This window comes from Rana temporaria, chromosome 1 (genome assembly GCF_905171775.1).
Source record: "Rana temporaria chromosome 1, aRanTem1.1, whole genome shotgun sequence".
Classification (NCBI taxonomy): Eukaryota; Metazoa; Chordata; class Amphibia; order Anura; family Ranidae; genus Rana; species Rana temporaria.
Window position 1 is genome coordinate 511,425,172 of NC_053489.1, and position 26,294 is coordinate 511,451,465.

General features: G+C 42.3%; 1 protein-coding gene across 1 annotated transcript in view; it reads right to left on the reverse strand.

Moving 5' to 3' along the window:
* The window catches only part of MAML3 (mastermind like transcriptional coactivator 3), a 483,799-nt gene that overhangs the window by 13,097 nt on the left and 444,408 nt on the right, over window positions 1-26,294 (reverse strand). Inside the window, exon 3 of the mRNA XM_040331239.1 lies at window positions 671-904. Coding sequence (XP_040187173.1) covers window positions 671-904 — 234 coding nt within the window. The remainder of the gene's footprint in view (window positions 1-670; window positions 905-26,294) is intronic.

A 26,294-nucleotide genomic window follows, 5' to 3' on the forward strand; every position in this document is an offset into this window, starting at 1 on the left:
GCAAAACGTGACTTGCCGGTTTAGCCACATGAAGGCACGTTTAGCCGCGCTTACATGTGTTTAGACACAGCAAGAGTGTTTTATCAGATCCTGCACACACGGAATTAATTTTTTTTTAAAGGCAACTAAACTGACTGCACTGAAATGCAGATAAACGTGGAGTGTGAATGGCACCACTGAAAAATCCTTACATGCATTTATATATGTCATATAAATGCAGGTTTGGCAGTGCCAGTCTGAATGAGGTCGAAGACACGGTACGTGCAATTACTTTATATGGCTACAAGAGGGCACTGCTGTTTTATTTGAGTCATCTGGTGGTTGGTCTTCATTTTTCATAGCACCTTCTCATAAAATAAAAAGAACTTTGAATATTTGATATTAAAATCTTGTTTTCTAACTTCTCTTGGTTATAAGAGGCTGCTGTGCCTTCCTACGGGTGTAATACTTACTCCTATAATTCTTACTCCTATTTATAATTTATAATTTATTTATTAAGATATAATGTAAGATAGATGCTCTTAGTACACACCAAGTCAAGACGGTAAATGAAATGTGGCTCCATGTGAGGACAATGGAAACATGTGGTGCCATTTATCAATTGAAAAGCAATTGTTCCTGACATGTGTATGTAAGCTACTGAGATACAGGGTCATCGTCATCACTGCACCTGCTCAGCCAGGATATGCTGCTGCTGCTGCTGCTGTCTCTGCTCCCTGAGAAACTGCTGTTTCTGCTGCTCCATGGCATGTAGTTGAGCCCTCTGTTCTATCAGCATCTGCTTCATCATAGCGGCTTGGGGCTGGCTGGTTATGAAGCCTGGTCCTCCTGGGTTTGCCGTGGCTCCTGGCACAGACTGTTGCATGGGACCAGCAGGCCTGGACATCCCAACAGGACTCTGCTCCTGCACACAAAAACAGGATTTATTCTCATTATTGAGTTTATGGTATCCAATAAAATAACAAATGTGACAATCTGATTGTACAAACCAGTAAACTTAATACAATGTGTAAAGGAACATATATGATACTTTTGTGAATTTTGGAATAGACTGTAAGAAATGGTGTCTAGAGAGATTGTATTTTTATTTATTTTTTAATTCCTTTAGATTGTACCGTGTGTTGTAATTGTACAACTGCTCCTGAAAGTCAATGTGGCAGACTGTATAAATTTGATTCATATGAAGAAATCATAGAAATATCACCTTTGGCAGGTACCGAGGATCACATTAAAGCGGAGCTCCGCCCAAAAGGAGAAGTTACACTTGTTCACCCCCCCCCACTCCACTGCCGCATTTGGCACTTTTGCAGGGGAGCGGGTACCTGGTTTTGACAGTTACCTGCTCCCACTACTGGGTAAAATCACTGATCGGCGATCTACATGAATTTCCGGCCCCTCCTCCTTCCCCCTGAAACACATGTCCCAGAAGACATGGGGAGCATTCAGAAAACGCAGCGTGACTCCTGAATGCTTCCCTGGTGGTTTCCCTTAGTTACAATGCCGGCGTCTGCACAGGAAGCAGATTGACAAATTGGCTTTGGGTCTGGACAGGTAAGTGTCCTTTTTTTTTCAGACTGGAGCTCTTCTTAAAGAATAACTAAAGGCAAAAAAATTTTTAGTTATGGATAGAGTGGAGGTGGATTAGAACACCTGTCACTTTTTATTGCTGTCTGTGTCCCCTTTAAGGAGATTCACCCTCTCTATTTGTCCTGTTTACCATTATCTTTGAAAGTGAAAGAAAATAAATATTGGGTTGTCCCCAGAAAAGTAATAGAAGGGAAATCATCCAATGGGGACACTAGTTATGGTGAAAGGGGGGTTCCCTAAATTTGCAGTGATTTCCTCTCACTTCCTGTTTGGCTATGGAGCAGGAAGTGAACAGAAATCTTCCCAATGAGACACAGATGGCAAAAATAAAAAATCTGACACAGTGTATAAATGCTCAACCAGTGAATATATGCTGAATGCATAACATGCACATTTTTGGATAAATTTGTAGCAAATGTTCAGAGAGTCCCCAGAAAAATAATAGAAGGGAAATCAGCCAATGGGGACACTAGTTATGGTGACTTGGGGGTTCCCTAAATATGCAGGGATTTCCTCTCACTTCCTGTTTGCCTATGGAGCAGGAAGTGAAGGGAAATCTTCCTAATGAGACACAGGTGGCAAAAAAATAAAAAATCTGAAACAGTGTATAAATGCTCCAACCAGTGAATATATGCTGAATGCGTAATGTATATAACAAGCACATTTTTGGATTAATTTGTAGCAAATGTTCAGGGAATCTTATAAATAGCATGTAGAAGGTTCTCATATCCTGATGGTTAAATCTGATTGTCTGTCCTTAGAAGGGTAATTTATCTTTTTTTCAACTACGGTAAATCTGACAAAAGAAGGCACTCTAGCCACATATACTAATAATGTAATATATAAAATCACGCAGTAATTTATATCAAGTTTGGTAAATCCATGGAATAAATCAGTTAAAAATGTTTTTAAAAATATACTTCCTTTATTTTCCTCTAGCACATTTTGCATACATCATTTTACATGATTGACACAAAAATAAAAATGAAATCCACCCACGCCAAATACTACCTGATTGCAGCTGCTATCCCAACTGTGAACAGGTACAAATGTTATAAATATGGGTACCAGGGGTAGGTAGGCCCTATGTACAAATAGAGCTTGCAATGTAGTAAGTGAAAAAATACAACTAAATGAAGTGTACAAATCCTATTAAATTAATATTGTGATCCTAAGTGGATACCTATATCCAACTAACATCCATCAATCAATGACATTTGCAAATAAATATGTGTTCCAAAAACATATTCCAAACATAAAACTATAAATAGTCTGTAGTAAGCCTATACAAAAACTTGTATCAACTGCTTTATGAGTAGCAGTATGTGCAAAGTGCTCAGTCCCAATCAATGAAAATGCTTTGCAAGACCTGCAATCTTCAACATGAAGTTAAAGTGCCTTGTGCTTTTCTTCTTATATAGAATTACTCTCCACTAGTGCCACTAATCCACAGTGTGTGTAATAAAGGTCTCTACTCACCAGAGGTAGTTGACCCTCTTCTCATTTGACAAAGAGAAGTCAAAATCACTTAAGGTGGCCTCTCACAGACCCATGGTCCCTTTAAGATCAAGCCGGAATCCTTCTTCCTCGGTGGGTTCTCGTGGCATGTTCAGATGTTTATGGAGAAAACAAAAGGAAGGGCAGGCCTCTCATAGCGTAAAAAGCTCCAGATCTTATTGAAATGTACCATAATAGGTTACATCCACTTCAAAAACATGAATTCCCAATATAGTTTCAGGCCACTGAGCTCCAGCATGCGTTCCAACTGCACGCGAGTCTACGCACCGTGCCTTCCAACTTGACATGTTTCGTCACCACATAACGTCTTCAGAAGCTTCTTTTGAAGACGTTATGTGGTGACAAAACCCATCAATAAGTGAATGTAACCTACTATGGTACATTTCAATAAAGTCTGGAACTTTATACGCTATGAGAGGGCTGCCCTTCCTTTTGTTTTCTCCATGGTCGGGATCAAGTTCGGCATAAGCTTGTAGGAATGCCACTTGGTAATACACAAGTTTGTAAAGCCGTTTTAGCCCTTTGACTATGTGAGTGTGCATTTTTATGTTTTTATTAAAGTATTTAGCATACAGAGAAAGCCTGTCTCATCTTATTTTTGAGCACTTTGAGCATTTTTGACTGCCTCAGACTGAGGAGATGGAATGTTTGGCGGGAGACCTTAACCCCTATGCACTGTATGACCATTTGTAGTACAGAGGTCAATACCTTTTGGTAAGAACCCGTAATACACTTGTGGCCAGGGAGCACTGCACAGTACTTTTTCAGGCCGTCATCACACACTTTTCACTAGGTGTTTTTCACCACAGAGTGTGGAGAGACTTCTTATCCTGTTCATTCTTTATTTTCATTTGTGAACTGTAACGGAACGTCCCACACTCCGCTTGAGTGCTTCCGTCATATACCGCTTCCTATCAGTCTGGATATAGATATCAGATATTCCAGCTGCTCTCAAGCACACAACGAGACGATACTTGTTTGTCTGCTGAACATGAAGTGTTTAATAGAACCAAGAATACAACCTTATATACAGTTTAAAGAGGAGGTAACCAGAACATAAATTAACATAAGCTAATTAACTAATCATTTACCCAGACTAGGCGACTCTTAGATATGACCTTTCAGAGTAGACGTCACGTCTCCTGTTATACAATACACATTATCATAAGTGTAAACACAGGACATCTTCACACAATAGCAGGGTCAATTAGCACAGAGAACAGACAGATGGCTGGAGGTGAGGACATTAGCATCTAACAGTATGTGTCCCAACATTATGAATGAGTCATTCTTACAATTAAACCGTTAAGTTCAGAATCAACAAACAGTAAATAGTTATTTACAGATATCCTGGAATATATTGTGGATAATAATTACATAATAATCCCATCTAAGATAGTCCAAGATATCATTTCTCAGTCATCCTATGCCCCTAGTGGACATAGGATGATTTTAGACATAAGAGGGTCCGGGGATGTCCCGGGTGAGTCAGACACATGGACTTTTTGATAATTCTTTGGATTGTGGTTTCTCTTTTATTTATGTTATTTGCCACCACTTAATTATTTATGAATTTAGAGGTTTACTCGTTATTGTCAATTTGTTTTAGCGCTGCTCTATTATGTATGTATGTATATACTGTATATACATTACAGTATATTTTCAATTGTATTGGGACGCCTGGCTTTACACGCACATGAACTTTAATGACATCCCATTCCCATAAACACACTCCTAAACCTTGTGGACAGCATTCCCAGAAGAGTTGAAGCTGTTATATCTGCAAAGGGTGGGCCTACTCCATATTAAACCCTACAGACTAAGACTGGGATGCCAGTAAAATTGATGTGCGTGTAAAGGCAGTTGTCCAAATACTTTTTTTTTTTTGATCCAAAACAAAGTTTTATTGAAGCACCAAAAGAAATTTACATACATCGAGAATACTTCCCATCTCAAATCATTAGACATCAATCCATTACACAGTTCAGTAATGATAAACATTGGCAATATATCAACCATCCGCATGAAACCATCCACTCCCATCCCATCTCTGCCTCCCCCCTTCCACATACATGCTTCTCCCTTCCCTAGTCTCAGACGCATTGACATTATAGGAATCAAGTTGGAGTGCTCAAGCCGAGTATCCTACCTGTGACCAGGTCCACCGGTGCCAAGCCCGGTACATCTAGCCACCTGCCCCAAAGCTTCTCGAACTTCTGGGAGCAACCTCTATGTTGGTATATCACTCTCTCTTTGCGCAGCATTTCCCCCATCAAGTTGATCCATTCCCTCATGCTGGGGGGCTCCTCCGCTATCCAATGGGTCATTATAAGTTTGCGGGCCAGAAATAGGGACCTAATAACCGCTACTCTGGTACTCTCATCCCATTCCAGTTCCTCCAGTACAAGTAACAGGCAGTGTTTTGGGTCAACTGGCAACGTTATCATGAACACCCTGTTAATGGTGTCCACTACGCCCACCCAGTACGGGTGAAGCTTTGGACATCTCCACAGTAGATGAATCAAGTCACCATGGTCCCTCTTACACCTGGTGCACAGCGGGGTGGGTCGCAACCCCATAGCAAACAGTCTGTGGGGGGTGTAGTACACTCTCAGTAGTAGGTATAGTTGTGATACCTTATGGGATACATTCAGGGAGCAGATTGGCACCGCCTGTAGCGCCTCATCCCACTGTTCACCATCCATCGGGCCCAGATCCCCCTCCCACTTGGCCCTCACTCTCAGCGGGTGTTTGGTCATGAAACTGTGTAAAAGCATATTATAACATTGCGATATAAACCCCTTGGTAGAGGTCGCCCCTGCAATCAAATTGAACAGTGGGGTAGGGGAAGAAAGCCACTCCGTAGCCTCGCCCTGAGCCCGAACTGCATGCCTAAGTTGCATGTAATAGAACTGCATTGATATTGGTAGTTGAAAGAGCCCTTTTAGAGTTTCAAATGAGAGTAGGTTCCCGTTCCGAAATATCTGCCCCAGGCGGGTTATCCCATATCTTTTCCATAGTGCCCCATGCTGCAACTTTGCCAGCTCGGGGTATGAGTCATTAGACCAGATGGGGCTGTATTCCGTGAACCCTGTTACTCCCTGTAAGTACCTAGCTTTGTTCCACACCTTCTGCATAAGGTTATAGGTAGGGTATTGTTTGTTTGGCTTCCCAAAGGCTAATGCTTCCAGGGCAGGCGCCACCGACTCCCTCTCAACTGTATGGAGCATCACCATCTCAGAGGAGCTCCCTCCCTCTCCCTCCCTCCTCTCCCCAGTGCCCAAATACTTTTTACAATATGGTATACAGTATATACTATATATATATATATATATATATATATATATATATACACACACACACACATATAAATTACACACACAACAGTTGAAAAAAAAAAGTAACATTCCTCAGGCATCATCCCATTCACATTCTAGTCAGGCCTAAAGCTGGCTATAATCTAGTACAGGGCTCTCCAAACTTTTGAAAGTAAGGGCTGGATGACTGTCCTTCAGACTGTGCACCCCCTAATTTAAATATGATACACCCCTTTATGTCAAGGCCACACCCCTTTCCGTTTAAGACATGCCCTGAAATTTTCGAGTTGGGACACTAGTTCTTAGGGGCTAGGGGGGGGGGGGGATTTGGATTGACTTAATTTGCATAGCTTTCTTCTCACTTCCTGTTTTGCTATGGGGCAGGAAGTGAAGGGAAATCTCTGCAATGGAACAGGGATGGTAAAAAATAAACTGACAGGGGCTATAGCCCTCCCTTACATTATCCAAAATGAAAAAAAAAAGTGTTGCCTATAGTTCTACTTTAAGCAGAAATTTCTGATAATTTTATGGAGAGGACTAAGAAGATATAACCATGTCAATGGTGCAGCAGAAAACATATAGCACAGCGAGGAAGGTTTGTGGTCCAGGATGATAGGATAGTCAAAATGAGAAACTAACAGTGTAGCGCAAGTGGGGGGGGGGCTCTTTCTGTGCTGCCCCCCTGCAAAGTGCTGCCCTTGTTGGCCTAGGCCAGGATACAGCGTTGGGTGTATGGGCAGCTTTACTTCATCTTTGCCCTAGACTAGTGAAAGACAGTGGCGGCCCGTCCATAGGGACGCACGGGCGCCGCCCCCCTTCCCACAGTCACAAAAAAAAAAAAACGGGCCCTTTAAGAACTTTTATTTGGCTAAAATGTCATTTTGACATTTTAGCCGCAGTTCTGGCGGCCGTCTATAGAGGGCGCTGCAGCGCCACCCCCCTCTCGCAAATAACACACATTCGTGCATAAATGCACGAATGTATGTTATTGCTGGTTGCCAGCGCTGCCTGGTCTATTCAGATAACCGGATGCGGGACGCCGGTTACCCGAATAGCGGCAGCTGGTTGGCTGAGGGGAACTGCCTATCAAAGCCAGCGGCTCTGATAGGCTTTTCTCCGGCTCTCAGCTGTCTATACTCTGAGCGCAGGCAATCTGCGCTCATTGTATAAGACAAACGGCCGTTTCAGCCAATCAGGTTCCCGGATTCTGGTTATCAGGAACCTGATTGGCTGAAACTTCACCACAGTGGCAGAAGACATCGAGGGAGCACATGGAATCCTCAGGTAAGTGCTTTTTACAGGGAAAGGGGCACAGTGACATCATGGGGCACAGTGGTGACAAAGGGCACAGAGGTTACAATTGGCACAGTGGCATCATGGGGCACAGTGGTGACAAAGGGCACAGAGGTGACAATGGGCACAGTGGCATCATGGGGCACAGTGGTGAGTGACAATGGGCACAGTGGCATCATGGGGCACAGTGGTGACAATGGGCACAGTGGCATCATGGGGCACAGTGGTGACAATTAAAGGGCACAGTGGTGACAATTGGCACAGTGGCAACAGTTGAGGGGCACAGTGGCTGCGTTTGATGGCATGGCACAGTGGTGACAATTGATGGAACAGTGGCTGCGTTTGATGGCATGGCACAGTGGTGACAATTGATGGCACAGTGACTGCGTTTGATGGTATGGCACAGTGGTGACAATTGATGGCACAGTGGCTGCGTTTGATGGCATGGCACAGTGGTGACAATTGATGGCACAGTAGCTGCGTTTGATGGCATGGCACAGTGGTGACAATTGATGGCACAGTTGCTGTGTTGCATGGCACAGTGGTGACAATTGATGGCACAGTGGCTGCGTTTGATGGCATGGCACAGTGGTGACAATTGATGGCACAGTGGTTGCGTTTGATGGCATGGCACAGTGGTGACAATTGATGGCACAGTGGCTGCGTTTGATGGCATGGCACAGTGGTGACAATTGATGGCACAGTGGCTGCGTTTGATGGCATGGCACAGTGGTGACAATTGATGGCACAGTTGCTGTTTGATGGCATGGCACAGTGGTGACAATTGATGGCACAGTGACTGCATTTGATGGCATGGCACAGTGGTGACAATTGATGGCACAGTTGCTGTGTTGCATGGCACAGTGGTGACAATTGATGGCACAGTTGCTGTGTTGCATGGCACAGTGGTGACAATTGATGGCACAGTTGCTGTGTTTGATGGCATGGCACAGTGGTGATAATTGATGGCACAGTGGCTGCGTTTGATGGCACAGTGGCTGCATGTGATGGGCACAGTGAGGCTGCAATTTTTTTTTTTTTTCCGTTTGCGCCACCCCAAAAATTTTGAGCACCAGCCGCCACTGGTGAAAGATCAAATCAGACTGAGCCAAGCCGATGCTGTAAATACATATTGGTGGGTGCTAGAATCTCTTTTTTCTCCTTTACCGTTCAGGGCTCCTTTAATACATAGCATGGTGCATCTGCATTACCCCACATAGGTCTTTCAAACATCTTTACTAAACTCTAGCGGATCCAATCAAGATTAATCAAGGAAAGCCTATTATGTGCAGAATAATGGCGGAGATTTCCTTGCATTAAAACTTCACTTGCTGGTAATTTGCTCGACAACCAACTTCAAATTAGTTCCAATATAACAAAGGATTGTAATGTGAAATGGTGAATTAAAGAGACCTTTGTCTAGGCCGTATTAATACATTTTTATCAGCCGAGAAGACAGCCTGTCATTTGAAGGCTGCTTATCTTTAATTTCCCAAGGGCACAACATCTACACTATATTATGATTTTTAATCTAGCTGCAACTAGCTCCACTAGCTGGTCACATAGTTTACACATTTAAAATATGATCGGCCTTGCATGGGATGCCTAATGAAGAGGTGATATAACCCCAACCAGCCATATATTTCATCTTATATATCCATATATGAGATGCCCCCTCTGAACTGGTAATAAGTGAGTCTCTCCAACGTCCCTCATTACCGGCTGTTGTACAAGAAAAAAAAAAGAAACTTTCAGTCTGTACATTTCCTGTGCATGATCAGACTCAGAAGGCAGCATGTGTCATCCGGGCACTGATGATGCTAAGTGACCCTTGTAGTGCTGGTGATGGATATATGAAGTGCTGCTAGGAATACAGAAATACGTCAGTCTCTCTCTATCTAATAGTGACTCACTGTGGACTCGGGAGCCTTTTCTAAGGGATCTGTGCCGCATTAAGGCAATAGGAACTTTTTTCATTTTCGTGCACAGCTCCCACACTGTACAGCATAATTCTACTGCATGAAATTATTAAGTGTTATGAACTGATCATGACAAGACACTCCTATTTTGATAGTCGTACCCATTAAACTAGTGAAAAAATATAATTAATAAAGGGAAATTCCATCTAAAACTAGTATTTCTATTTTAGTAAATGCTAGTGAGCTGAATCATCCGATCACTTTAAGGTGTTACTAAACCCACAACAGTAAAATCAGTCTGAATATGCAGTAAAGCATGCTTGTTATACTCACAATGGAACTAAGGGGTTAATCCTGTGCATTGTGTAAAAATTCTGCTTTATCCTTTCTTTTCTGATCCTCCCCTTTGTCCACAATCCCAAACCCATCTCCTGATAGTACAGAGCCTTGGGGGCACTCTGCACATGCTCGGTTTGGTGTGCATTGCTATAGAGTTTTTTTTTTGGAGGGTACATGTGATCAGCAGAGAGCCATTCAGCACTGTCCAGACAGAGGGTCAGGGACTCCTGCAGCCTCATAGGACAGTAAGAGTAGAATAAAAACTTCTCCTACCCAGACACTGATAGGTGTCATAAGATTGTTATATACTGCTGATGAAAAAGGGTATTTAGCATTTTATATTTACTAAAATAATAGGATTTCAATATTCTGTGTACTGTGGGAGAGCAGATATAGTGAATGCAGGGTACTGGCTTTAGTAACACTTTAAAGAGACCCTGTAATATGGACCAACTAAACAAATTAAAATAGCCACTGGAAATAGGCACCATAAAGTGTCTTCTCCCACCTTGACATTAAATCGGAGCTTCATTCAAAAGTTCTGCTTTAAGGCCACCCTCCCTCTCCTTCACTACAAAGTGGGTAACTGGTTTTGACAGGTACCCGCTCCCACTTTTTTTGTCAGTTTTCCTCTCCCCCTCCCTCCCTGCAGTCCTCTGGGACATGTCACAGGTTCCAGAAGACTGCGGGCCATTCATAATGTGCAGCGCGGCTTGTTCTGGGGGCAACGATGGAAAGTGCCCCTGAATCACATAGCGACACATATTAGTGGAAGCTGGGAATTAAGGAAACCCTAACGAACTCAAGAGGAACCTTACAATTCCATGGAACCCTAGCCTTTAGATAGACTCTCAGTGCTGTTATGTGGAGGGTGGAGCCCTATGCAATACTGACTTAGAGAAAGGCAGTACTTCAATAGGTTTCTAAGCAAGGTAATACAGTGGTTGTATTACTCGAGTCACCCTGATAACAGGGTCATTTAAAGGAATTGTAAAAACAAGCAGGAAGAGTGATACATTCAGGTATTAGCCATGGCCCATGGGCATGGGAACTCAAGAGCAAAAATTTCCCCCATCTGGGAATTGGGGTAGTCCTGCCCATGCAGGGCTTTACCAAAACATTTAAAAACATTTGAAACATGGCATGGGATAGTGGTGAGTTCCAAAAAGGTAGAAAACAAACAATGGGTTGCCAAGGTGCAGTACAAGGAGTGTTTAGGTTACTCAAGTAGGGATGCTTCGAATTATGGCCAGTTAAATCTAGGGCATCAGGATAAAAATTAGCTGTTGCAAAAGAACAGAGAGAGAGAAGGAGGAGGAATACAGTAGGGGGAGGTAAGGGGTGAAAGGGTAGCGGAGGGGGGGGGGGGGGCGGCAATAGGATATGGCATCCAACAAAGTGTAACTGGTCTAGGGTACCCAGCCGCAGTATATAAACAGATTAGGTGGTGCCACCAAAGGCAATCTAAGTAGACATACACCAACAAGAGAAAGAAATAGTATATACTTGGCTACCTCCTCACAAAAGTTTAAGTAACAATGGAATATGGCGTCCCCCAAGGACTCAGGATGTATGGTAGAACAAAGTGTTGATAGGTTATAATGGGCTATCAGTGGTTATATTACTTGGTGAGTGTTGATAGGTTACAGTGGGCTATCAGTGGTTGTATTACCTGGAAAGTGTTGATAGATTACAATGGGCTTTTTCAATAATATTGGAAAAAAGTCAACATTAGTGGGATTCCATGGCTATGCAAAAAGCTGATTCTCACTGAGTGCAAAGAAATATATCTCCTTGAATGGTTTATTGAGTAACAATGATATATGGAATTTGGCAACCCCCAATGACTCAGGATGTATTGTAGAACAAAGTGTTGATAGGTTACAATGGGTTTTTTCAATAATATGGGAAAAAATAGCATTTTCACATCAAACTAGACAGATATCAGTCAAAATGAGTGGGATTTCATGGCTATGCAAACATTTGATTCTCACTGAGTGCAATAAAATAACATTTGCTGTTGAGCTTTGGACTTCATCTTACCAAAAAAAAAGCTACAATACATGATGTGCAAGAAAGTAAGAAAAAAATTACATTTTCTAAAATAAGTAACCAGATTCTCTCTTTCCTGTTCTTGAGTGAAAGGTAGATTCTCAATGTTTGATATGGACAGCCCAGCACTTAGACATAATTCTTTATCCAAATGTTTAATAGTAATTGCTTAAATAAAAGGTAGCACATGCTTTTTTGTAGACAACATGCTTCCATAGATTCGTAAACGTTCAAATGCCTTGTACACACGATCGGTTTTCCCAGCGGTAAAAGGTCCGTGTGGAAAACCGAGAACCTGCTCAGTAGCTTTTTCCCCCTACACACGGCCGGTTTTCCTGGCAGGAAAACTGCAATAAGAGCTTTGGTCGGGAAACCCAGTCGTGTGTATGCGCCACTGCAGGCTTTCCCCATAGAAAAAATACCGGCTTAAAAACCGCCGGGAATGCCGGCGGGAAAAAATGGAAACATGTTCTCATTTTTCCCGCCGGAATTCCCGTCGGTTTTCCTGTCGGGAAAACTGCTATGGAGCATACACAAGGCCGGTTTTCCCGGGCAAAAGCTGTCCCGACGGGAAAACTGGTCGTGTGTACGAGGCATAAGAGTAGAAATCAGCCAGGAAATAAGAAATTACTTTATATGTCTTTGAATACTAAATGAAACCCCCAGGAAAGCTCAATTAGAGACATTTTCAGGAAATGTTTTGCTAGCAGTGTATGCAGAACATATGTACATTGCACATGCCATATACACTTATTCTGTTGTGCGAAGCAAGTGTGGCAATTGGCAGCTCTGTGAACGGATCTAAGCCGGTAGACTGAAGCTAGCTAAGCAGATACCGGGTGAGCATACGGTCATGGCAATGGTGCACATTCCCATTTTCCTTTGTTACAAGGCAAGCAGTACTTGTCGTAAACAACAATATTGCGTTTGCGAACGTCTGTCATTATGGTCACCTGGTAAAATACCGTACTGTGAACGAAAAAAAATAGGACGCGACATAGGAAATTTTGTGTTAATCTTGCTGAACTTGGCACAATGTCAACAGCACATTACCAAGAGGTGGACGAGCATGATATTCGAGCTTTGAACCAGCAGATGGTGTTATCAGTCTGATGCTGTGTGTCATTCCCCTCTCTGGGTGATAGCTGCACTCATTGCCCCCCACCCTCTTTCAACATCACCACCTTTTTCATTCCCTCCCCCATACTTGCAGATGGCTTAATCGTGACTACAGTTCCTCCCCAGCCCTCCAGCCCCCACAGTACGTCTGGGATAATGCTGCTAACGTACAACTAAGCAGTCAAGTGTGACAGCATAGAGCAGGTAGCCTGGCAACTGAGAGCATAATACTGAACAGATGGTGTGATGGACAGCACACACACATACACAAAAACACATCGGCCTGGAGTGAAGAAATTAAAGAGGCTTGTTTAAAACTTAACATGCTTTTTATTTCGCACACTTTTTTTTTTTTTTTAGCAAGATATTTTTTTTCCCCCTAGCAATAAAATCAGCTTTCAGCTGGTGGCAGACGTGTGACCGGTATATATTGAACTAGATGATTATCTATTAGTCTCATGTGCCATTGTAATGTGTCATTCTCATTGATGTTATTGGACCAGTGTTACTTTGGTAGAAGAAGCACAGCTGTGACCATTAGAGGAGCAAAGCATCACCACTGCTCCAACAATCGGAAATGACTGCAGGAAGGCTTCGTCGTGCACAGATCATTTTCCTTTGCATTATTACATTGCTTATTATACAAGTGATCTTAGTGCATAGTGATTATAGTGAGAAATCAAAAGGCTGTCAATGACCTGCACAGGGTGTATACCGAGAGGGCATGTAACAACGAGCAGTTCTGATGATCACAAATGGTCATTGTCACTCAGGGGTTAACCCAAGCAATGCTCCACTGTTGTAAGAGATGCTTGAACGGGTCTCAAAACTTGTGGTTATGGTTAAAATATGGTTAGCCTAAAACTGCCTGTGTGAGAATATCACTTTTCTAAATATACGTTCTTAGAGTAGGCATCTTATACCTCGTTTTCACTGAGTGGAACAGTTCGGGTCGGTACAGTTTGGAAGGGTTAGAATGGTCCGGCCTATTCAGGTGAGCATTTCCACTGCAAGTCGGACCGTCAGGGGCCATACAGGGTTTAGAAAAAATGCCTAGCATGTCCGCCAATCAGTAGAATGGATTGTAGCTCCACCCAAACCGAACCGTACCATTTTCTATGGCCCCACATCTGAAGCAGGACCCAGAATGGTGCGTTATGGTTCAGTTGTATGGGCCACTTTCATAATGGAAACACTCAAAATAGCGTACTGTATCGAACCAACCCGATCCCTCAGTGGAAACGAGGAATTAGTCAACTTTTTAGCTGGTTTCAATCATTTTTTTTTTAAGTGTATTTTTTTGTGCGTGTACTCGAGAGAGGAGCCAGACTGCAGGAGTTGGGAGTAGACAGGCCTCCCCCAGAGGCAATCTGCCACCTTTCTCCATGCCCCGGGTGGCAATGGCGGGTGTGTGAGGGGGTCCTCCCACACAGCCTGCCCTACCTGCTCCGCTTTGAAGCCCAAGGGGGCAGAGGGGCTCAACCAGCCCCGTTAGTCCTTCGCCTCTCTTTTTTAGAGACCACGTGGTCAAAGTGCGTGCATGTTAACGTAATTTTGAGTGCGTGTAAGTGTGGTGTTTTTTTGTGGGAGGGGGGTGGGCGTACTAAGCGCAGGCTTACCTCGCATACCTCGCCCACCAGGAGCCGGGCTGAGACCACCAAACTCAATTCACATGTAGCTGAGACCAGGAACCGAACCCTTAGCTGCAGAGGTGAATGGCTTGTCAGCGCAGTGCCAATCGCGTTGAGCCACCGCAGCTCCCAGCTGGTTTCAATCATAACTTTTATCTGCCAACTGATTTAAAATATTTTCAGCCAGTCTTGGGATTCAGTCAACAAAGCCATGTCCTGGAGCTATCTGCAAACAACACTGCAGTTGCACATTACAGCCTAGTTCAGGAACAGCCTAACCTTTGATTGGACAATAAAGAAACAGCAGCACACAGATGAGGTCATCCCTAAGTTCTGCCCATTTGTAAGCATGCTTAGGCCTGCCATAGACAGATTAAATTTCTTTCCTGAAAACACGATTCCCCCATCAACATAGAGAGTGTTGACAGGGGAATTCCTCCTGCTGCACTATTGTGTTCCCCTGGCGGGGAGGCGGGGGAATCTGTCCCCGCCTGGAATACACAGTGATTATTGCTTGCTTCTATAACAGCTTTGCACAGTAAAAAGTTATGCTGGGAAAGGGAGTGTTTCAGGGTCCCCTACCCCCCCTTCTTTTTTTTTATTGAGACTCACATGCAGAGGACTGTCGGCAGTGCTGCTTAATTGACAAGGGTGAATGGTATCAGTCATTAAAAGAAAAAACACTCACAAACTGGGCTTTAGGCAGGGGAGGAGATCACAGTCTGGATTGGTACAAGTAAAGAAGGGATTATCTCCACAATCATTCAGAATTTCTTTGAGGAAGCAAGGTAGGACAGGTATTTCTAACTTCATCCATGGACCAGCATTTCATTTTTTCATAGCTAATAAGACTTCCTATTTAAAAACCGAAACTACGAAAGTTATAGAATAAGTAGCTCCATTTACTCCCCCCTCCTTTCCTGTGCTGCTATCAACCCAGTATGATTTGCTACAAAAATACAAACATCTGTGATCCATTTTTTTCATTTTCTGTGACAGTTTTTGGTAGCTTTTTTGTTTAATAAGGGAACACCTGACAGAGTTAGTGACAGCAACACAGAAAACATCTCTTCATGAGTGTTAACAAACAATGGTTTACGAGAAGGGGATTTCTAGTTGTAGATTATGTCCCCTCTTGTATCTTAATAATAAAAGATATGCTGGTAGGTTAATTGGCTCCTGTCTAAATTGACCCTTTGATTGTAAGCGCCTTGAGGGCAGGGGCTAATGTAAATATATAATAAAATACGTAAAGCGCTACGTGAATGGACGGTGCTATATAAGTACCTGTAATAAATAAATAAAGTAAATTAAAAGATATCAAGACCTCCAATTGATGCAGCTTTCGGTTATTATCTTGACTGAGCCTTGTTCCAATATGGCCTTTCTTTCTGTATATATGTGGGCGTACATGGTGAAGGGGAGCAACATCTCTGTTGCCTTTTCCAAAAAAGTAGCAGAAAAAATGCTCACTAATTATTATATCATATAATACTGTACATGAATACTGATGATCTGTGGGTGTGATATATATAGCTTTTGCAGGGCTCATGCTCATTCTGGATGAGTCAGCAAAAAAAAATGGTCTTTTCATATTTAATTCCTATTATATATACTTTTAATAACAACATACTTTAGAAGGTGGTAGTTTTGACACCTCTCTATTGATTGAAAACAATCTTGTAAAAACTGTGATTATTCACGAAAGCAGACCTTCCCCCTCTAACTTATTAAGCCTGACTACATTGATGGAAATAGTTTAATAACATGAATAAAGTACTTACCTGGCTTTTTCTTTCTTTGTTTCAGCAGTCTTAGGCCTCGTACACACGACCAAGTTTCTCGGCAATACTGGGAGATATTTTTTTGCCGAGGAAACCGGTCGTGTGTACATTTTCATCGAGGAAACTGTCGAGAAACTCGACGAGCCAAAAAGAGAGCATGTTCTCTATTTCCTTGACGGGAATGGAGAAAATTGGCTTGTCGAGTTCCTCGACATCCTAACAAGGAACTCGAGTAGGAAAACGATGTGTTTCGCCCGTCGAGTTCCTCGGTCGTGTGTACGAGGCTTTAGTGCTTTGTCCCCTTGGAGATCAAAAACCTGCACTGCCGCTTAAAAAAAATTTGACGGCCATTAAAGTAATTGACGGTCAGCTTCTTCTTCCTTCTTCTCTGTTGACTTATTAAAGACATTTGCACCTCATCTTGTGCATGCTCCACAACAGTTTAGACTCCTCTGTTTTGACTTTTTGTCACCGAATTCTTGTGATGCCACGTACACACGATCGTTTTTCGTGATGAGAAAAATGCAATATTTTAATTTGGTTGTGAAAAACGGTTGTGTGTAGGCTCCAGAGCATTTTTCTCAACAAGAAAAATGGCCATTAAAAATTTAGAACCTGCGCTATTTTTTCTTGTTGTTTTTCACGTCGTGAAAAATGGTCGTGTGTACGCTTTAACGAGGAGGTAAAAAACGCGCAAGCTCAGAAGCAAGTTATGAGACGGGGAGATTAGCATAAGCAGCCCAAAGTTTTTTTTTTTTCAATGACACGAATAACGGTCGTGTGTACGCAGCATAAGTTGTAAAGATGAGAGCTCCCTGGAAGGTGACAGAGCAGCACTCACCAGGGAGTTTTACGAATATATCATGTAGAGCTGGACATTGGTGGCCAAAATCTCCCATTGGGGACCTATGAAAACTTCTCACTAGAGTTCCAGACTCTTCACTGCTTTCTGAAATCTCACTCATCCTCTCTATTAAGTAAGAATAAAAACATCAAGGGTAGCTGGCTACCCAGTGTAAACATATTAACTGACATGAAGTCCCATCAGAGTATCATCATTAGGATGGGAACCCAGAATTTTTAAGGTGGAAGGGGAAACTTGAGAGACTGCACCCCTCTCATTTCTGCTATCTTCATCTGCAACTACTGGAAAGTTGTCTGTAGAAAATCTTACTGCTGGGCCTTCTAATAAAATAATCTTAAAAAAAAAATTGAGGTGGAGTGATCCTTTCATAAATTGCTGATGTAGGGTCTATAACACCAGAAAAAGCCCCACTGATGTCTCCTGCCTTCAGAACCCTGCATCCTACATAAGAGCGATAATAAAGACCACCGAATGGCGCAATTCAATACAGAAAACAAACAGAAAATAAATAACAATACATGAAAATATACAGAGACAGAGCTAAGCGGGCCCTGTCTGCCCTGGTAATCACTGAATCAACCAAGAGCTGATTGCCACAAACTAATGTCATCCTGAGGGACCAAATGACATTATTCTCCAGTGTGGTAAATACACTGTGAACGTTTATAGAGATTGATCGCATCTTTCAGCAACATTTTGTGTGTGTGCGTGTTGGGGGGTATAATCAGATGAAAGTCAATGTCTGGTAGAATATAACAGCTCTGGGCTGGAATGGGTAATATCTCTCTGTTTATAGACTGCATCCAGGAAGAGATCTGGTGTGCTGCATATTATAGAAGACCTCTGATATTACCTTCTTCCTTACTGACACGCGTCATGTTCCATCAATGGGATCAAAGACAAATCTCAAAATATTATCCATAACAGGATTGAGATGTGTTGCTTGGAGTCAGGATGTGAAGGGTTTTTGGATTTGGGGTGTAACTGTAAAGAGTTTTTCTCTGGAGCATGTTGGGCATCTGACCACAACCAAATTTCATCTTAAAGATTACATTATTGTAAAGTTTATGAAGAAAACAACCCATTGGTTAAGCCTCAAAGACACAATAAGAATATCAGATGAATGATTGTCCTTTTTTTTTTGCATGCAAGTCTCATATTAAAAACCAATAGGTTACTAAAGTTTTGAAATTTTTTGGAAGACAGAATACAACTTCGGAAGTGATGTAATGTATTGCATTATAATGTATTCTTTAGTTTCCAAGCATGCATTGTCTTGGTCTACTAGGACTACAGTGGGAGGGGCTGAGATTCCCCTCTAACGTCAGCAGGTAGGAGAGGAGGAGAGCGGTAGGAGGTCACGTGACTGCACAGCGGCACTCTGCAATAAGGTATTTAGCTGCATAATTTTAAACAAACACAGATACCGCACTACATATCTTGCTGTAACAGAGGGAACTCCAGTAATTATGCACAGTGACTTTACTGCCACATGATATAGCAGCAGGAGGGGAAGGGCAGGGAGCAGATCGGGTCTCACATCACTGACTGCTGAGCTGACAGGCAGGGAGGGAAGGGGAGAGGGGAGATTGCGGGATAACGGAGGCACGTAAACATACTACAGTATCATAGGTGAGCAGCCATGACTACTGTGGTTAGCAAACTAAGGGAGACACAGGAACAGGCTGGATGAACCATCAGCATAGAGACACTGCACAAGCACTATGCTGTATATCATGCTTTAAAGGAACAGGATCATTTATTTTCTTTTTTTTAGGGTTACAATCGCTTTAAGGTTGAACTTCAGGCAAACAGCTAAAAACAAAGATTAACCTCCTTGGCGGTATGATTCTTTCTGATTTTAGGTGCTGAAAGCGGTACCATTATTTTGCAAGTAAATTTGGCATTTTACATTGTAGGCCTGCAATTCTTAGGAATAACTTAAATCTGTCCAAACAAGAGTCTAGTAGACATCTCGGGTATGATAAAGTTTGAAAAACAAAATCATAAATTATAATATAATAAATAACTATAAATAATTATAACAAATAATAATATAATTATAATAAAAATTATTCAATAATGTAATCAAATCAAAAACACTTAAATTTGCTCAGTTGCAGAATTGTCGCTATCATTACTTTTATTTTTTTATGATGAATTTCCCCACAAATCGCTATCGCTCAATTCTGCAAGTCATTATAATTTATTATCGCTGTTTTCTAGCTGCTCTAAAACCACTTTTGACATAAAGGGACACTTTTTGGTTGCTATGGACAATATCCAGTTTCCAGGCAGAAAGAACAGTTTTTATTATACAAAAGTACATGCAGGACACTGGGCAGACCACTAGGGACAAAGGGGGTGAGTATTTTTTACATACAGTACTGTAATCTATAAGATTACAGTATACTGTATGTAATGTGTGAATTTGGCGCCGTTCTCCGCCCCCGAGCGTCGTAAAACATCGCAGGGAACGGAGATCGGCGGCACACAGGCACTGTGTGAATCAAGCAAGGACGCCGCTCGCTCACACAGCGGGGAGGCATCGCAGGATCCAGGGACAAGGTAAGTAAACTATGCCTGTGGACACTGCGAGGCGATCCCGAGTCGGGCTCGGGGATACCACTTTTGGTACATAAATCTTACCCCGAGCCAGACTCGGGAATACCGCCAGGGGGGTTAAATGCATACAGTATATGGGAGCTATTTTACTGTATTTCTGTCCATCAAGTCCTGATATTTAAATAGTTCTGCCACAGAGCCCTCATCTTGATCCAGTGATGTTGCATATAAGTCTTAACTGTCTGGGACTCTCCCCCCTCTTTGGCTGAGACAGAAGTGGGGCGCCATTGGCTGCCGGTGCTGTCAATAAAAGTCAGTGAGCAAATGAGGGGAGAGAGGGGACGGGGCCAAGCCACAGCTCCATGTCTGAATGGACACACACAGCAGCGGCTCGGCTTGGGTTCCCCCATAGCAGGCTGCTTGCTCTGGGGGCACTCGGCAGGAAGGAGGGGCCAAGAGCCTCTGCAAGGGACCTAAGAAGAGGAAAATTTGAGGCTGTGCTGTGCAAACCAATGCACAGAGCAGGTAAGTATGACATGTTTGTTATTTTTTTTTTTAAATTGACTTTAGTATCACTTTAACTTTACATCCTGAAGTCAAAATTCAATTGATTTCAGTACCAGAAGAATGATGTACTGCATGTATATAAGAAAAGAAAAAAGGGGTTCCCTTGGGTGGACTTTTAAGGCACTGATAGTATTCCAAATATACCGGATATAGAGGTAAAAAAATTGTTTTTATTCACAATTATACATATTAATTATACAGTTCCAAAGATTGTCGCCACATAGCAATCTTTGGAACTGTATATTTTAATTCAATATTTATATTTATATTTATATATTTTGATAAATATGTATAATTGTGGATCAAAACTCTTTTTTTACCTCAATATCCCGTATATTTGGAATACTATCAGTGCCTTAAAAGTCCACCCAGGGGAACCCTTTTTTTCTATTCTCATGTATACTGGATGTGGCACAAGCATACATTTGCCATTCACCCCCCTTTTCTTACTGTATGTATATAATGTAATCAATCCGTTTATAGGGGATCAGTGTATGATTAACAGATGAGGTAATTACAAAAGACGTGTATGAAGATATATAGCCCATGACAGTTTGTGGGGGTTGATTTACTAAAGGCAAATAGACTGTTCACTTTGCAGTTGCAGTTAGTGCAGTTACACTCCACAAGGGCACTGGGTCCTGAGCTTAATACACGAGGGGAAGCTCTGCTGACTTCCATCATCCAATCATGTGCAAGCAAAAATGCTGTTTGCCCCCCCCCCCCCCTGTATGTGATTGGGTATTCTTTGCAAAGTGAAGCTTCACCTAATTTTACAAATGGCACAGTCTATTTCCCTTTAGTAAATCAAGCCCATTGAGTATTTACATTTGCCTCTCCTGAGTCCTGACCTCAATAATCTAAATTCTCATATCGTTTTTCTGCTGTCTGTATATATCCCACTCTCACGTCTGAATTTTTTGGCAAAATTCACAAAAAAACTAAAATAATAACGCTCTAAAATTGTTTAGCTATCCTATTGCTTTTTGACACATATAATGGGTCAGATTCGGGAAATACAACAAAAGTAAGAATTGTCATCATTCCACTGCAGATAAACAGCAGATATTCTTCACACCAAATTCTCCTCGCAACAAGATATTTTTATCCCCACGAACGTGCATTAAAATGTATAAATTCTATGATATGTTGCCCAGCATTCTAATTACAAAGCAATAGCCATGTATAATATAAGGTGAATATTGAATGAAATCTGCTGTTTATGACATGACGTCTACTTCTATATCCAGCACAGCACCCTGCTAATAATGATCCAGTGCACAGGGAGGGATAGCCACAGCGGCAGCAGCATCAGCGGCAGCAGTACCCAGCCCTGCTATCTGTGCTGAGGAAGGAAGGGGAGGGAGACAGTTGCTCATAGCAGAGAGGGATCTATGATAGTGTCATTGTGCTAGTGGGGGTGGGAGAATAGATAGATCAGAAGAGGAAAGAGGGGGGATAAGGAGGGGTCAGCAGCTCTTCCGCGACAGCACACAGACTTAACAATACAAAGGCAGAACAACATGTTTCTCAGCCAAGGCAAATAAGGGGCTGACACTATGAAGAAGCAGCTCAGTCTAAGTAATCATGGAAGCTTTAAGAACATCTCTACTAAGTGGATTGGCCTGAACCTGCTAGAGTGTTTTCAGAAAGCGGCAGGATAATGATCGCAGATGAGGCTGACCCATTGTTAGGTCAAAAAAAAAAAAGATTTGATAGTTTATTGTTCAGTACTGGCGTCCGGCATCTTTGTCAATTCTATACGTCTCTGGAATCATCACCCTGTGCTGTCGTTTATGTAATGGAATAATAATAGTCGTTTTCTAATAGTAACATGTCAGTACAATAATTCAGGTTAGGGCAAGAAAGAAAGAAAGTGTCTCATTGGGTCCTAGGCCCTAATCCATCAAAGTTATTGTTTTCACGCACTGCGCTGATGATGGCCAAGTAGCCTAAAACACCCATAAGCAGTTTAAAATAAACCGCGTTAGAATATTAGGTTTTATTTGCACCTTTACACAGGCGGTTCTGGCTATACATCGGGCTGATAGAGTGTAAATAAATTATTTGCATAGCTCTGCCCACTGTCAACAAATCAGGAATAATTGTATTTTTGGGATCTGTGATGGAATGAGACACGTACTGTGTTACATACCAATAGTAGCAAGTATGGAGATCAAGCAAAGGTTTAGCATCAGGAATAATTGTATTTTAGGGACCTGTGATGGAATGAGACACGTAAGAAGGCTTTACTGTGTTACATACCAATAGTAACAAATATGGAGACCAATCAAAGGTTTAGGATCAGTATTCACAGCCCAGGTCCCGGCTTGTCATAAAGTCAGGAATAATTGTATTTTTGGGACCTGTGATGGAATGAGACACGTAAGAAGGCTATACTGTGTTACGTACCAATAGTAGCAAGTATGGAGACCAAGCAAAGGTTTAGCATCAGTATTCACAGCCCAGGTCCCGGCTTGTCATAAAATCTGGAATAATTGTATTTTTGGGACCTGTGATGGAATGAGACACGTAAGAAGGCTATACTGTGTTACGTACCAATAGTAGCAAGTATGGAGACCAAGCAAAGGTTTAGCATCAGTAGTCACAGCCCAGGACCCTGCTTGTCACAAGGCATATATAATCCAGTGCAGAGAGCAGAAGGATAAGACTGAGCAGCTGCTCAGTAGACATTAACAATCTGTACCGGCTTTTCCCTTACCTGACCTCCTATGAACACTTGCAGGTAAATTCAGCATCGGAAATGAAAGGAAAAAAAGATGCCGGTCTGTTGAGAGGAGTCACAAGACTCTCAGTATTTATACCACTAAGCCATTATTTTTTTATTGCAGGCTTTTGATTGGCAGAATGTTGAATTTGTTGTTTGCTCTCGGCATATTTATCAGAAGTTCATTGAGGTTTTCGTTTTAATGATTATCATGCAAGGGGGAGCTGTACAAACAGTCATCACTATTTGCCTCTAATAGGACAGCATGACCTCTAAATACAGAATTGGAAACACTAGAGTCTTGTTTCTTGGCGTTATCACTCTGTGATGGCAGAAGCATCAGCACGAAATAGCTGATGTGGTTGTTTCTTCCGCAGACATATTTCCAGGTGTTTTCCGCACCTGTAGATATTCCATACAACCCAGGAACATTTAGCTAGATACTTTCAGGTGGAGCAGACTCATTTCACATAACTGCGTGAATATTGATCCAACTAAAGGGGTTGAAAAGTGAACATGTATTTATGTGAACTCAGTTCGGTAACAGGTATTCATATAACTGGCTGCTGAGTAATAAAGGGTCAATGTCATCTGCTTTAACCTGTAGAGCAAGGGCTCCATTAAAGTGACCTCTACAGATCACACAAAGGGTGGCTTTTCTGCCTTCTGCATTTACACGTCAAGCCCGAATCACACATTAAAGAGGAAGTAAACCCTCCATAAAGAAACAAAAAATAAATAAATACCCTGCAAGACAAAGACATAATGAGCTAGTATGCATAGCATACTAGCTCATTATGAAATACTTACCTGAGATCGAAGCCCCCGCAGCTGTCCTCGTTCGCCTCCTCCGTCACTGCCATGATACCCGGAGTGACGTCCGGGTATCGTGGCTCCAGCGCTGTGACTGGCTGGAGATGCGATGAAGTCACTCCCGTGCATGTGTGAGGGAGCTGGCCACTGACGGCATGTCCCATTCACTTTTAGCACACTCAGTGCGCCTGCGCCATAGACATCAGTGCTGTCTTTTCTGAAAATATCTCCTAAACAGTGTAGGTTTAGGAGATATTTGTTGCACCTACATGTAAGCCTTAATCTAGGCTTACCTGTAGGTATAAGTGGTCTGTATGCATAGATCCTTCCCTCCTGCACTATCTGGGGAAAGCCAGATAACATAGGCAGGTTAGCCAATCTGCACATGCTCAGTTGTGTCTTTTATGCTGGAGAAAACATTTACTTGTTCTCATAGATAACCAGGTCACATGATATTGGCATCCCACATGTGGGTGTGTATACAGGCTGTAGTGGAAATCTCCTCCTACCTAAATTCTCAGCACTGGAGAAACTGTGCAGTTTATCACTGAACGTGGTATACAGATCAGCTAAAAAGGTATATAGTGGCAATATTTTAATGTCAAAAGAAGAGTTATAAGCTGTGGGCACTGTGGGGGGCAGACTAACTATTTTCATATTACTGGGTTTAGTAACACTTTAATTGTATCCTGTTGTGTGTGCTGTAAAATATTTTAATGTGGACACCTAATCTGGTTACAGCTATCTAACCAGTCAAGATTCCTCCAACTGGCCACTGTAAGAAAAAATATTTTCCAAGTTCATCAGACATGATCCCTTGCTCCTGCACAGCAAGGGTTCACTGTTCGTTTATGTCTATGGGACGATAAAAGTCTTTTATTTACCTGATCGTCTGCTTCGTCAGCTAATGGCGCCCCCCCTTGCTCCAGTGGTGGACTGTCTCTCTGCATCCTCATGTCCAATGGAGGGCTGTGTTTAGATTAGTCTATAAAATGTGTTGCCAACATTGCTAGATTCAATGTATGGAGCAAAATGTACCCCGCCCGGTACTGTGGGACGTTAAGGGCAGATTGTAATTGACACTCTAGAGACCTGGTTCAACATACCTGGTTCAACAGCTCCCATGATTAGCTGGCAACCATTCAAGGGTATTCCCTTTATCGCAGGGATAGAGAGAGTAAAAAAGGGGGAGGGGGCATGCCTATATATCAAAAATAATGTACAAGTGTGAGAGATGACATCAATAAGGTTGCTAGGGAGGAGGTGGAATCCTTATGGATAGATCTCCAAAGGGATGAAGCTAAGGGCAATATAATACTTGGGAGTATGCTATAGGTCCCCTAACCTGAGGGAGGAGGGGGAGACTGACCTCTTATCACAATTTGGATTAGCAAAAAGGATTTATTTAGACATGGGCAGAAGGGAACCACACATTCTTCTAAGGCCAGTTCCTAAATGTCTTGCAGGACAATTGCATGGGTCAGATGGTAGACGTACCAGCTAGAAACAAAGCGTTACTAGATCTACTGATTACTAACAATACAGACCTAATCACGGATGTGGTCAATTGGCTTCAGCATAAATCACACAAATAGGAAACATAAGGGGAACACAAAGACACTGAATTTCAAAAGAGCCAACTTCCCTAACCTACAAACTTTGCTAGAAGATATAAATTGTGATAAAATCTTAGAAACAAAGAACACGGAGGAGAGATGGGTTTGCTTTAAGAGCATATTAAATAAGGGCATTAGCCAATGCATCCCATTGGGAAATACATTTAAAAGAGCGAACAAAATGGATGGCTTAACTCCAATGTAAAAATACATATAAAAGCAAAGGCCTTCAAAAAATACAAGGTTGAGGGATCATCATCAGCATTCAGACTCTACAAAGAATGCAACAAGGTATGTAAGGGTGCAATTAGGGTGGCTAAGATAGAACATGAAATACACACAGCGGATAAGAGCAAACAAACAAAATCCCAAGTATATAAACAGTAAAAAAGGGAGGACAGACCATATTGGCCCCATAAAGAATGAGGAAGTACATCTGGTTACAAGGGATGGGGAGATGGCGAAGGTATTGAATTTATTGTTCTCCTCACACAGGTGGAAGGAATAGTTCAGTTGCCGTTGATCTGGAGACCCGCACACACACAGGATTGTTCTTAAAGCGGAGGTTCCGCCAATTTTTT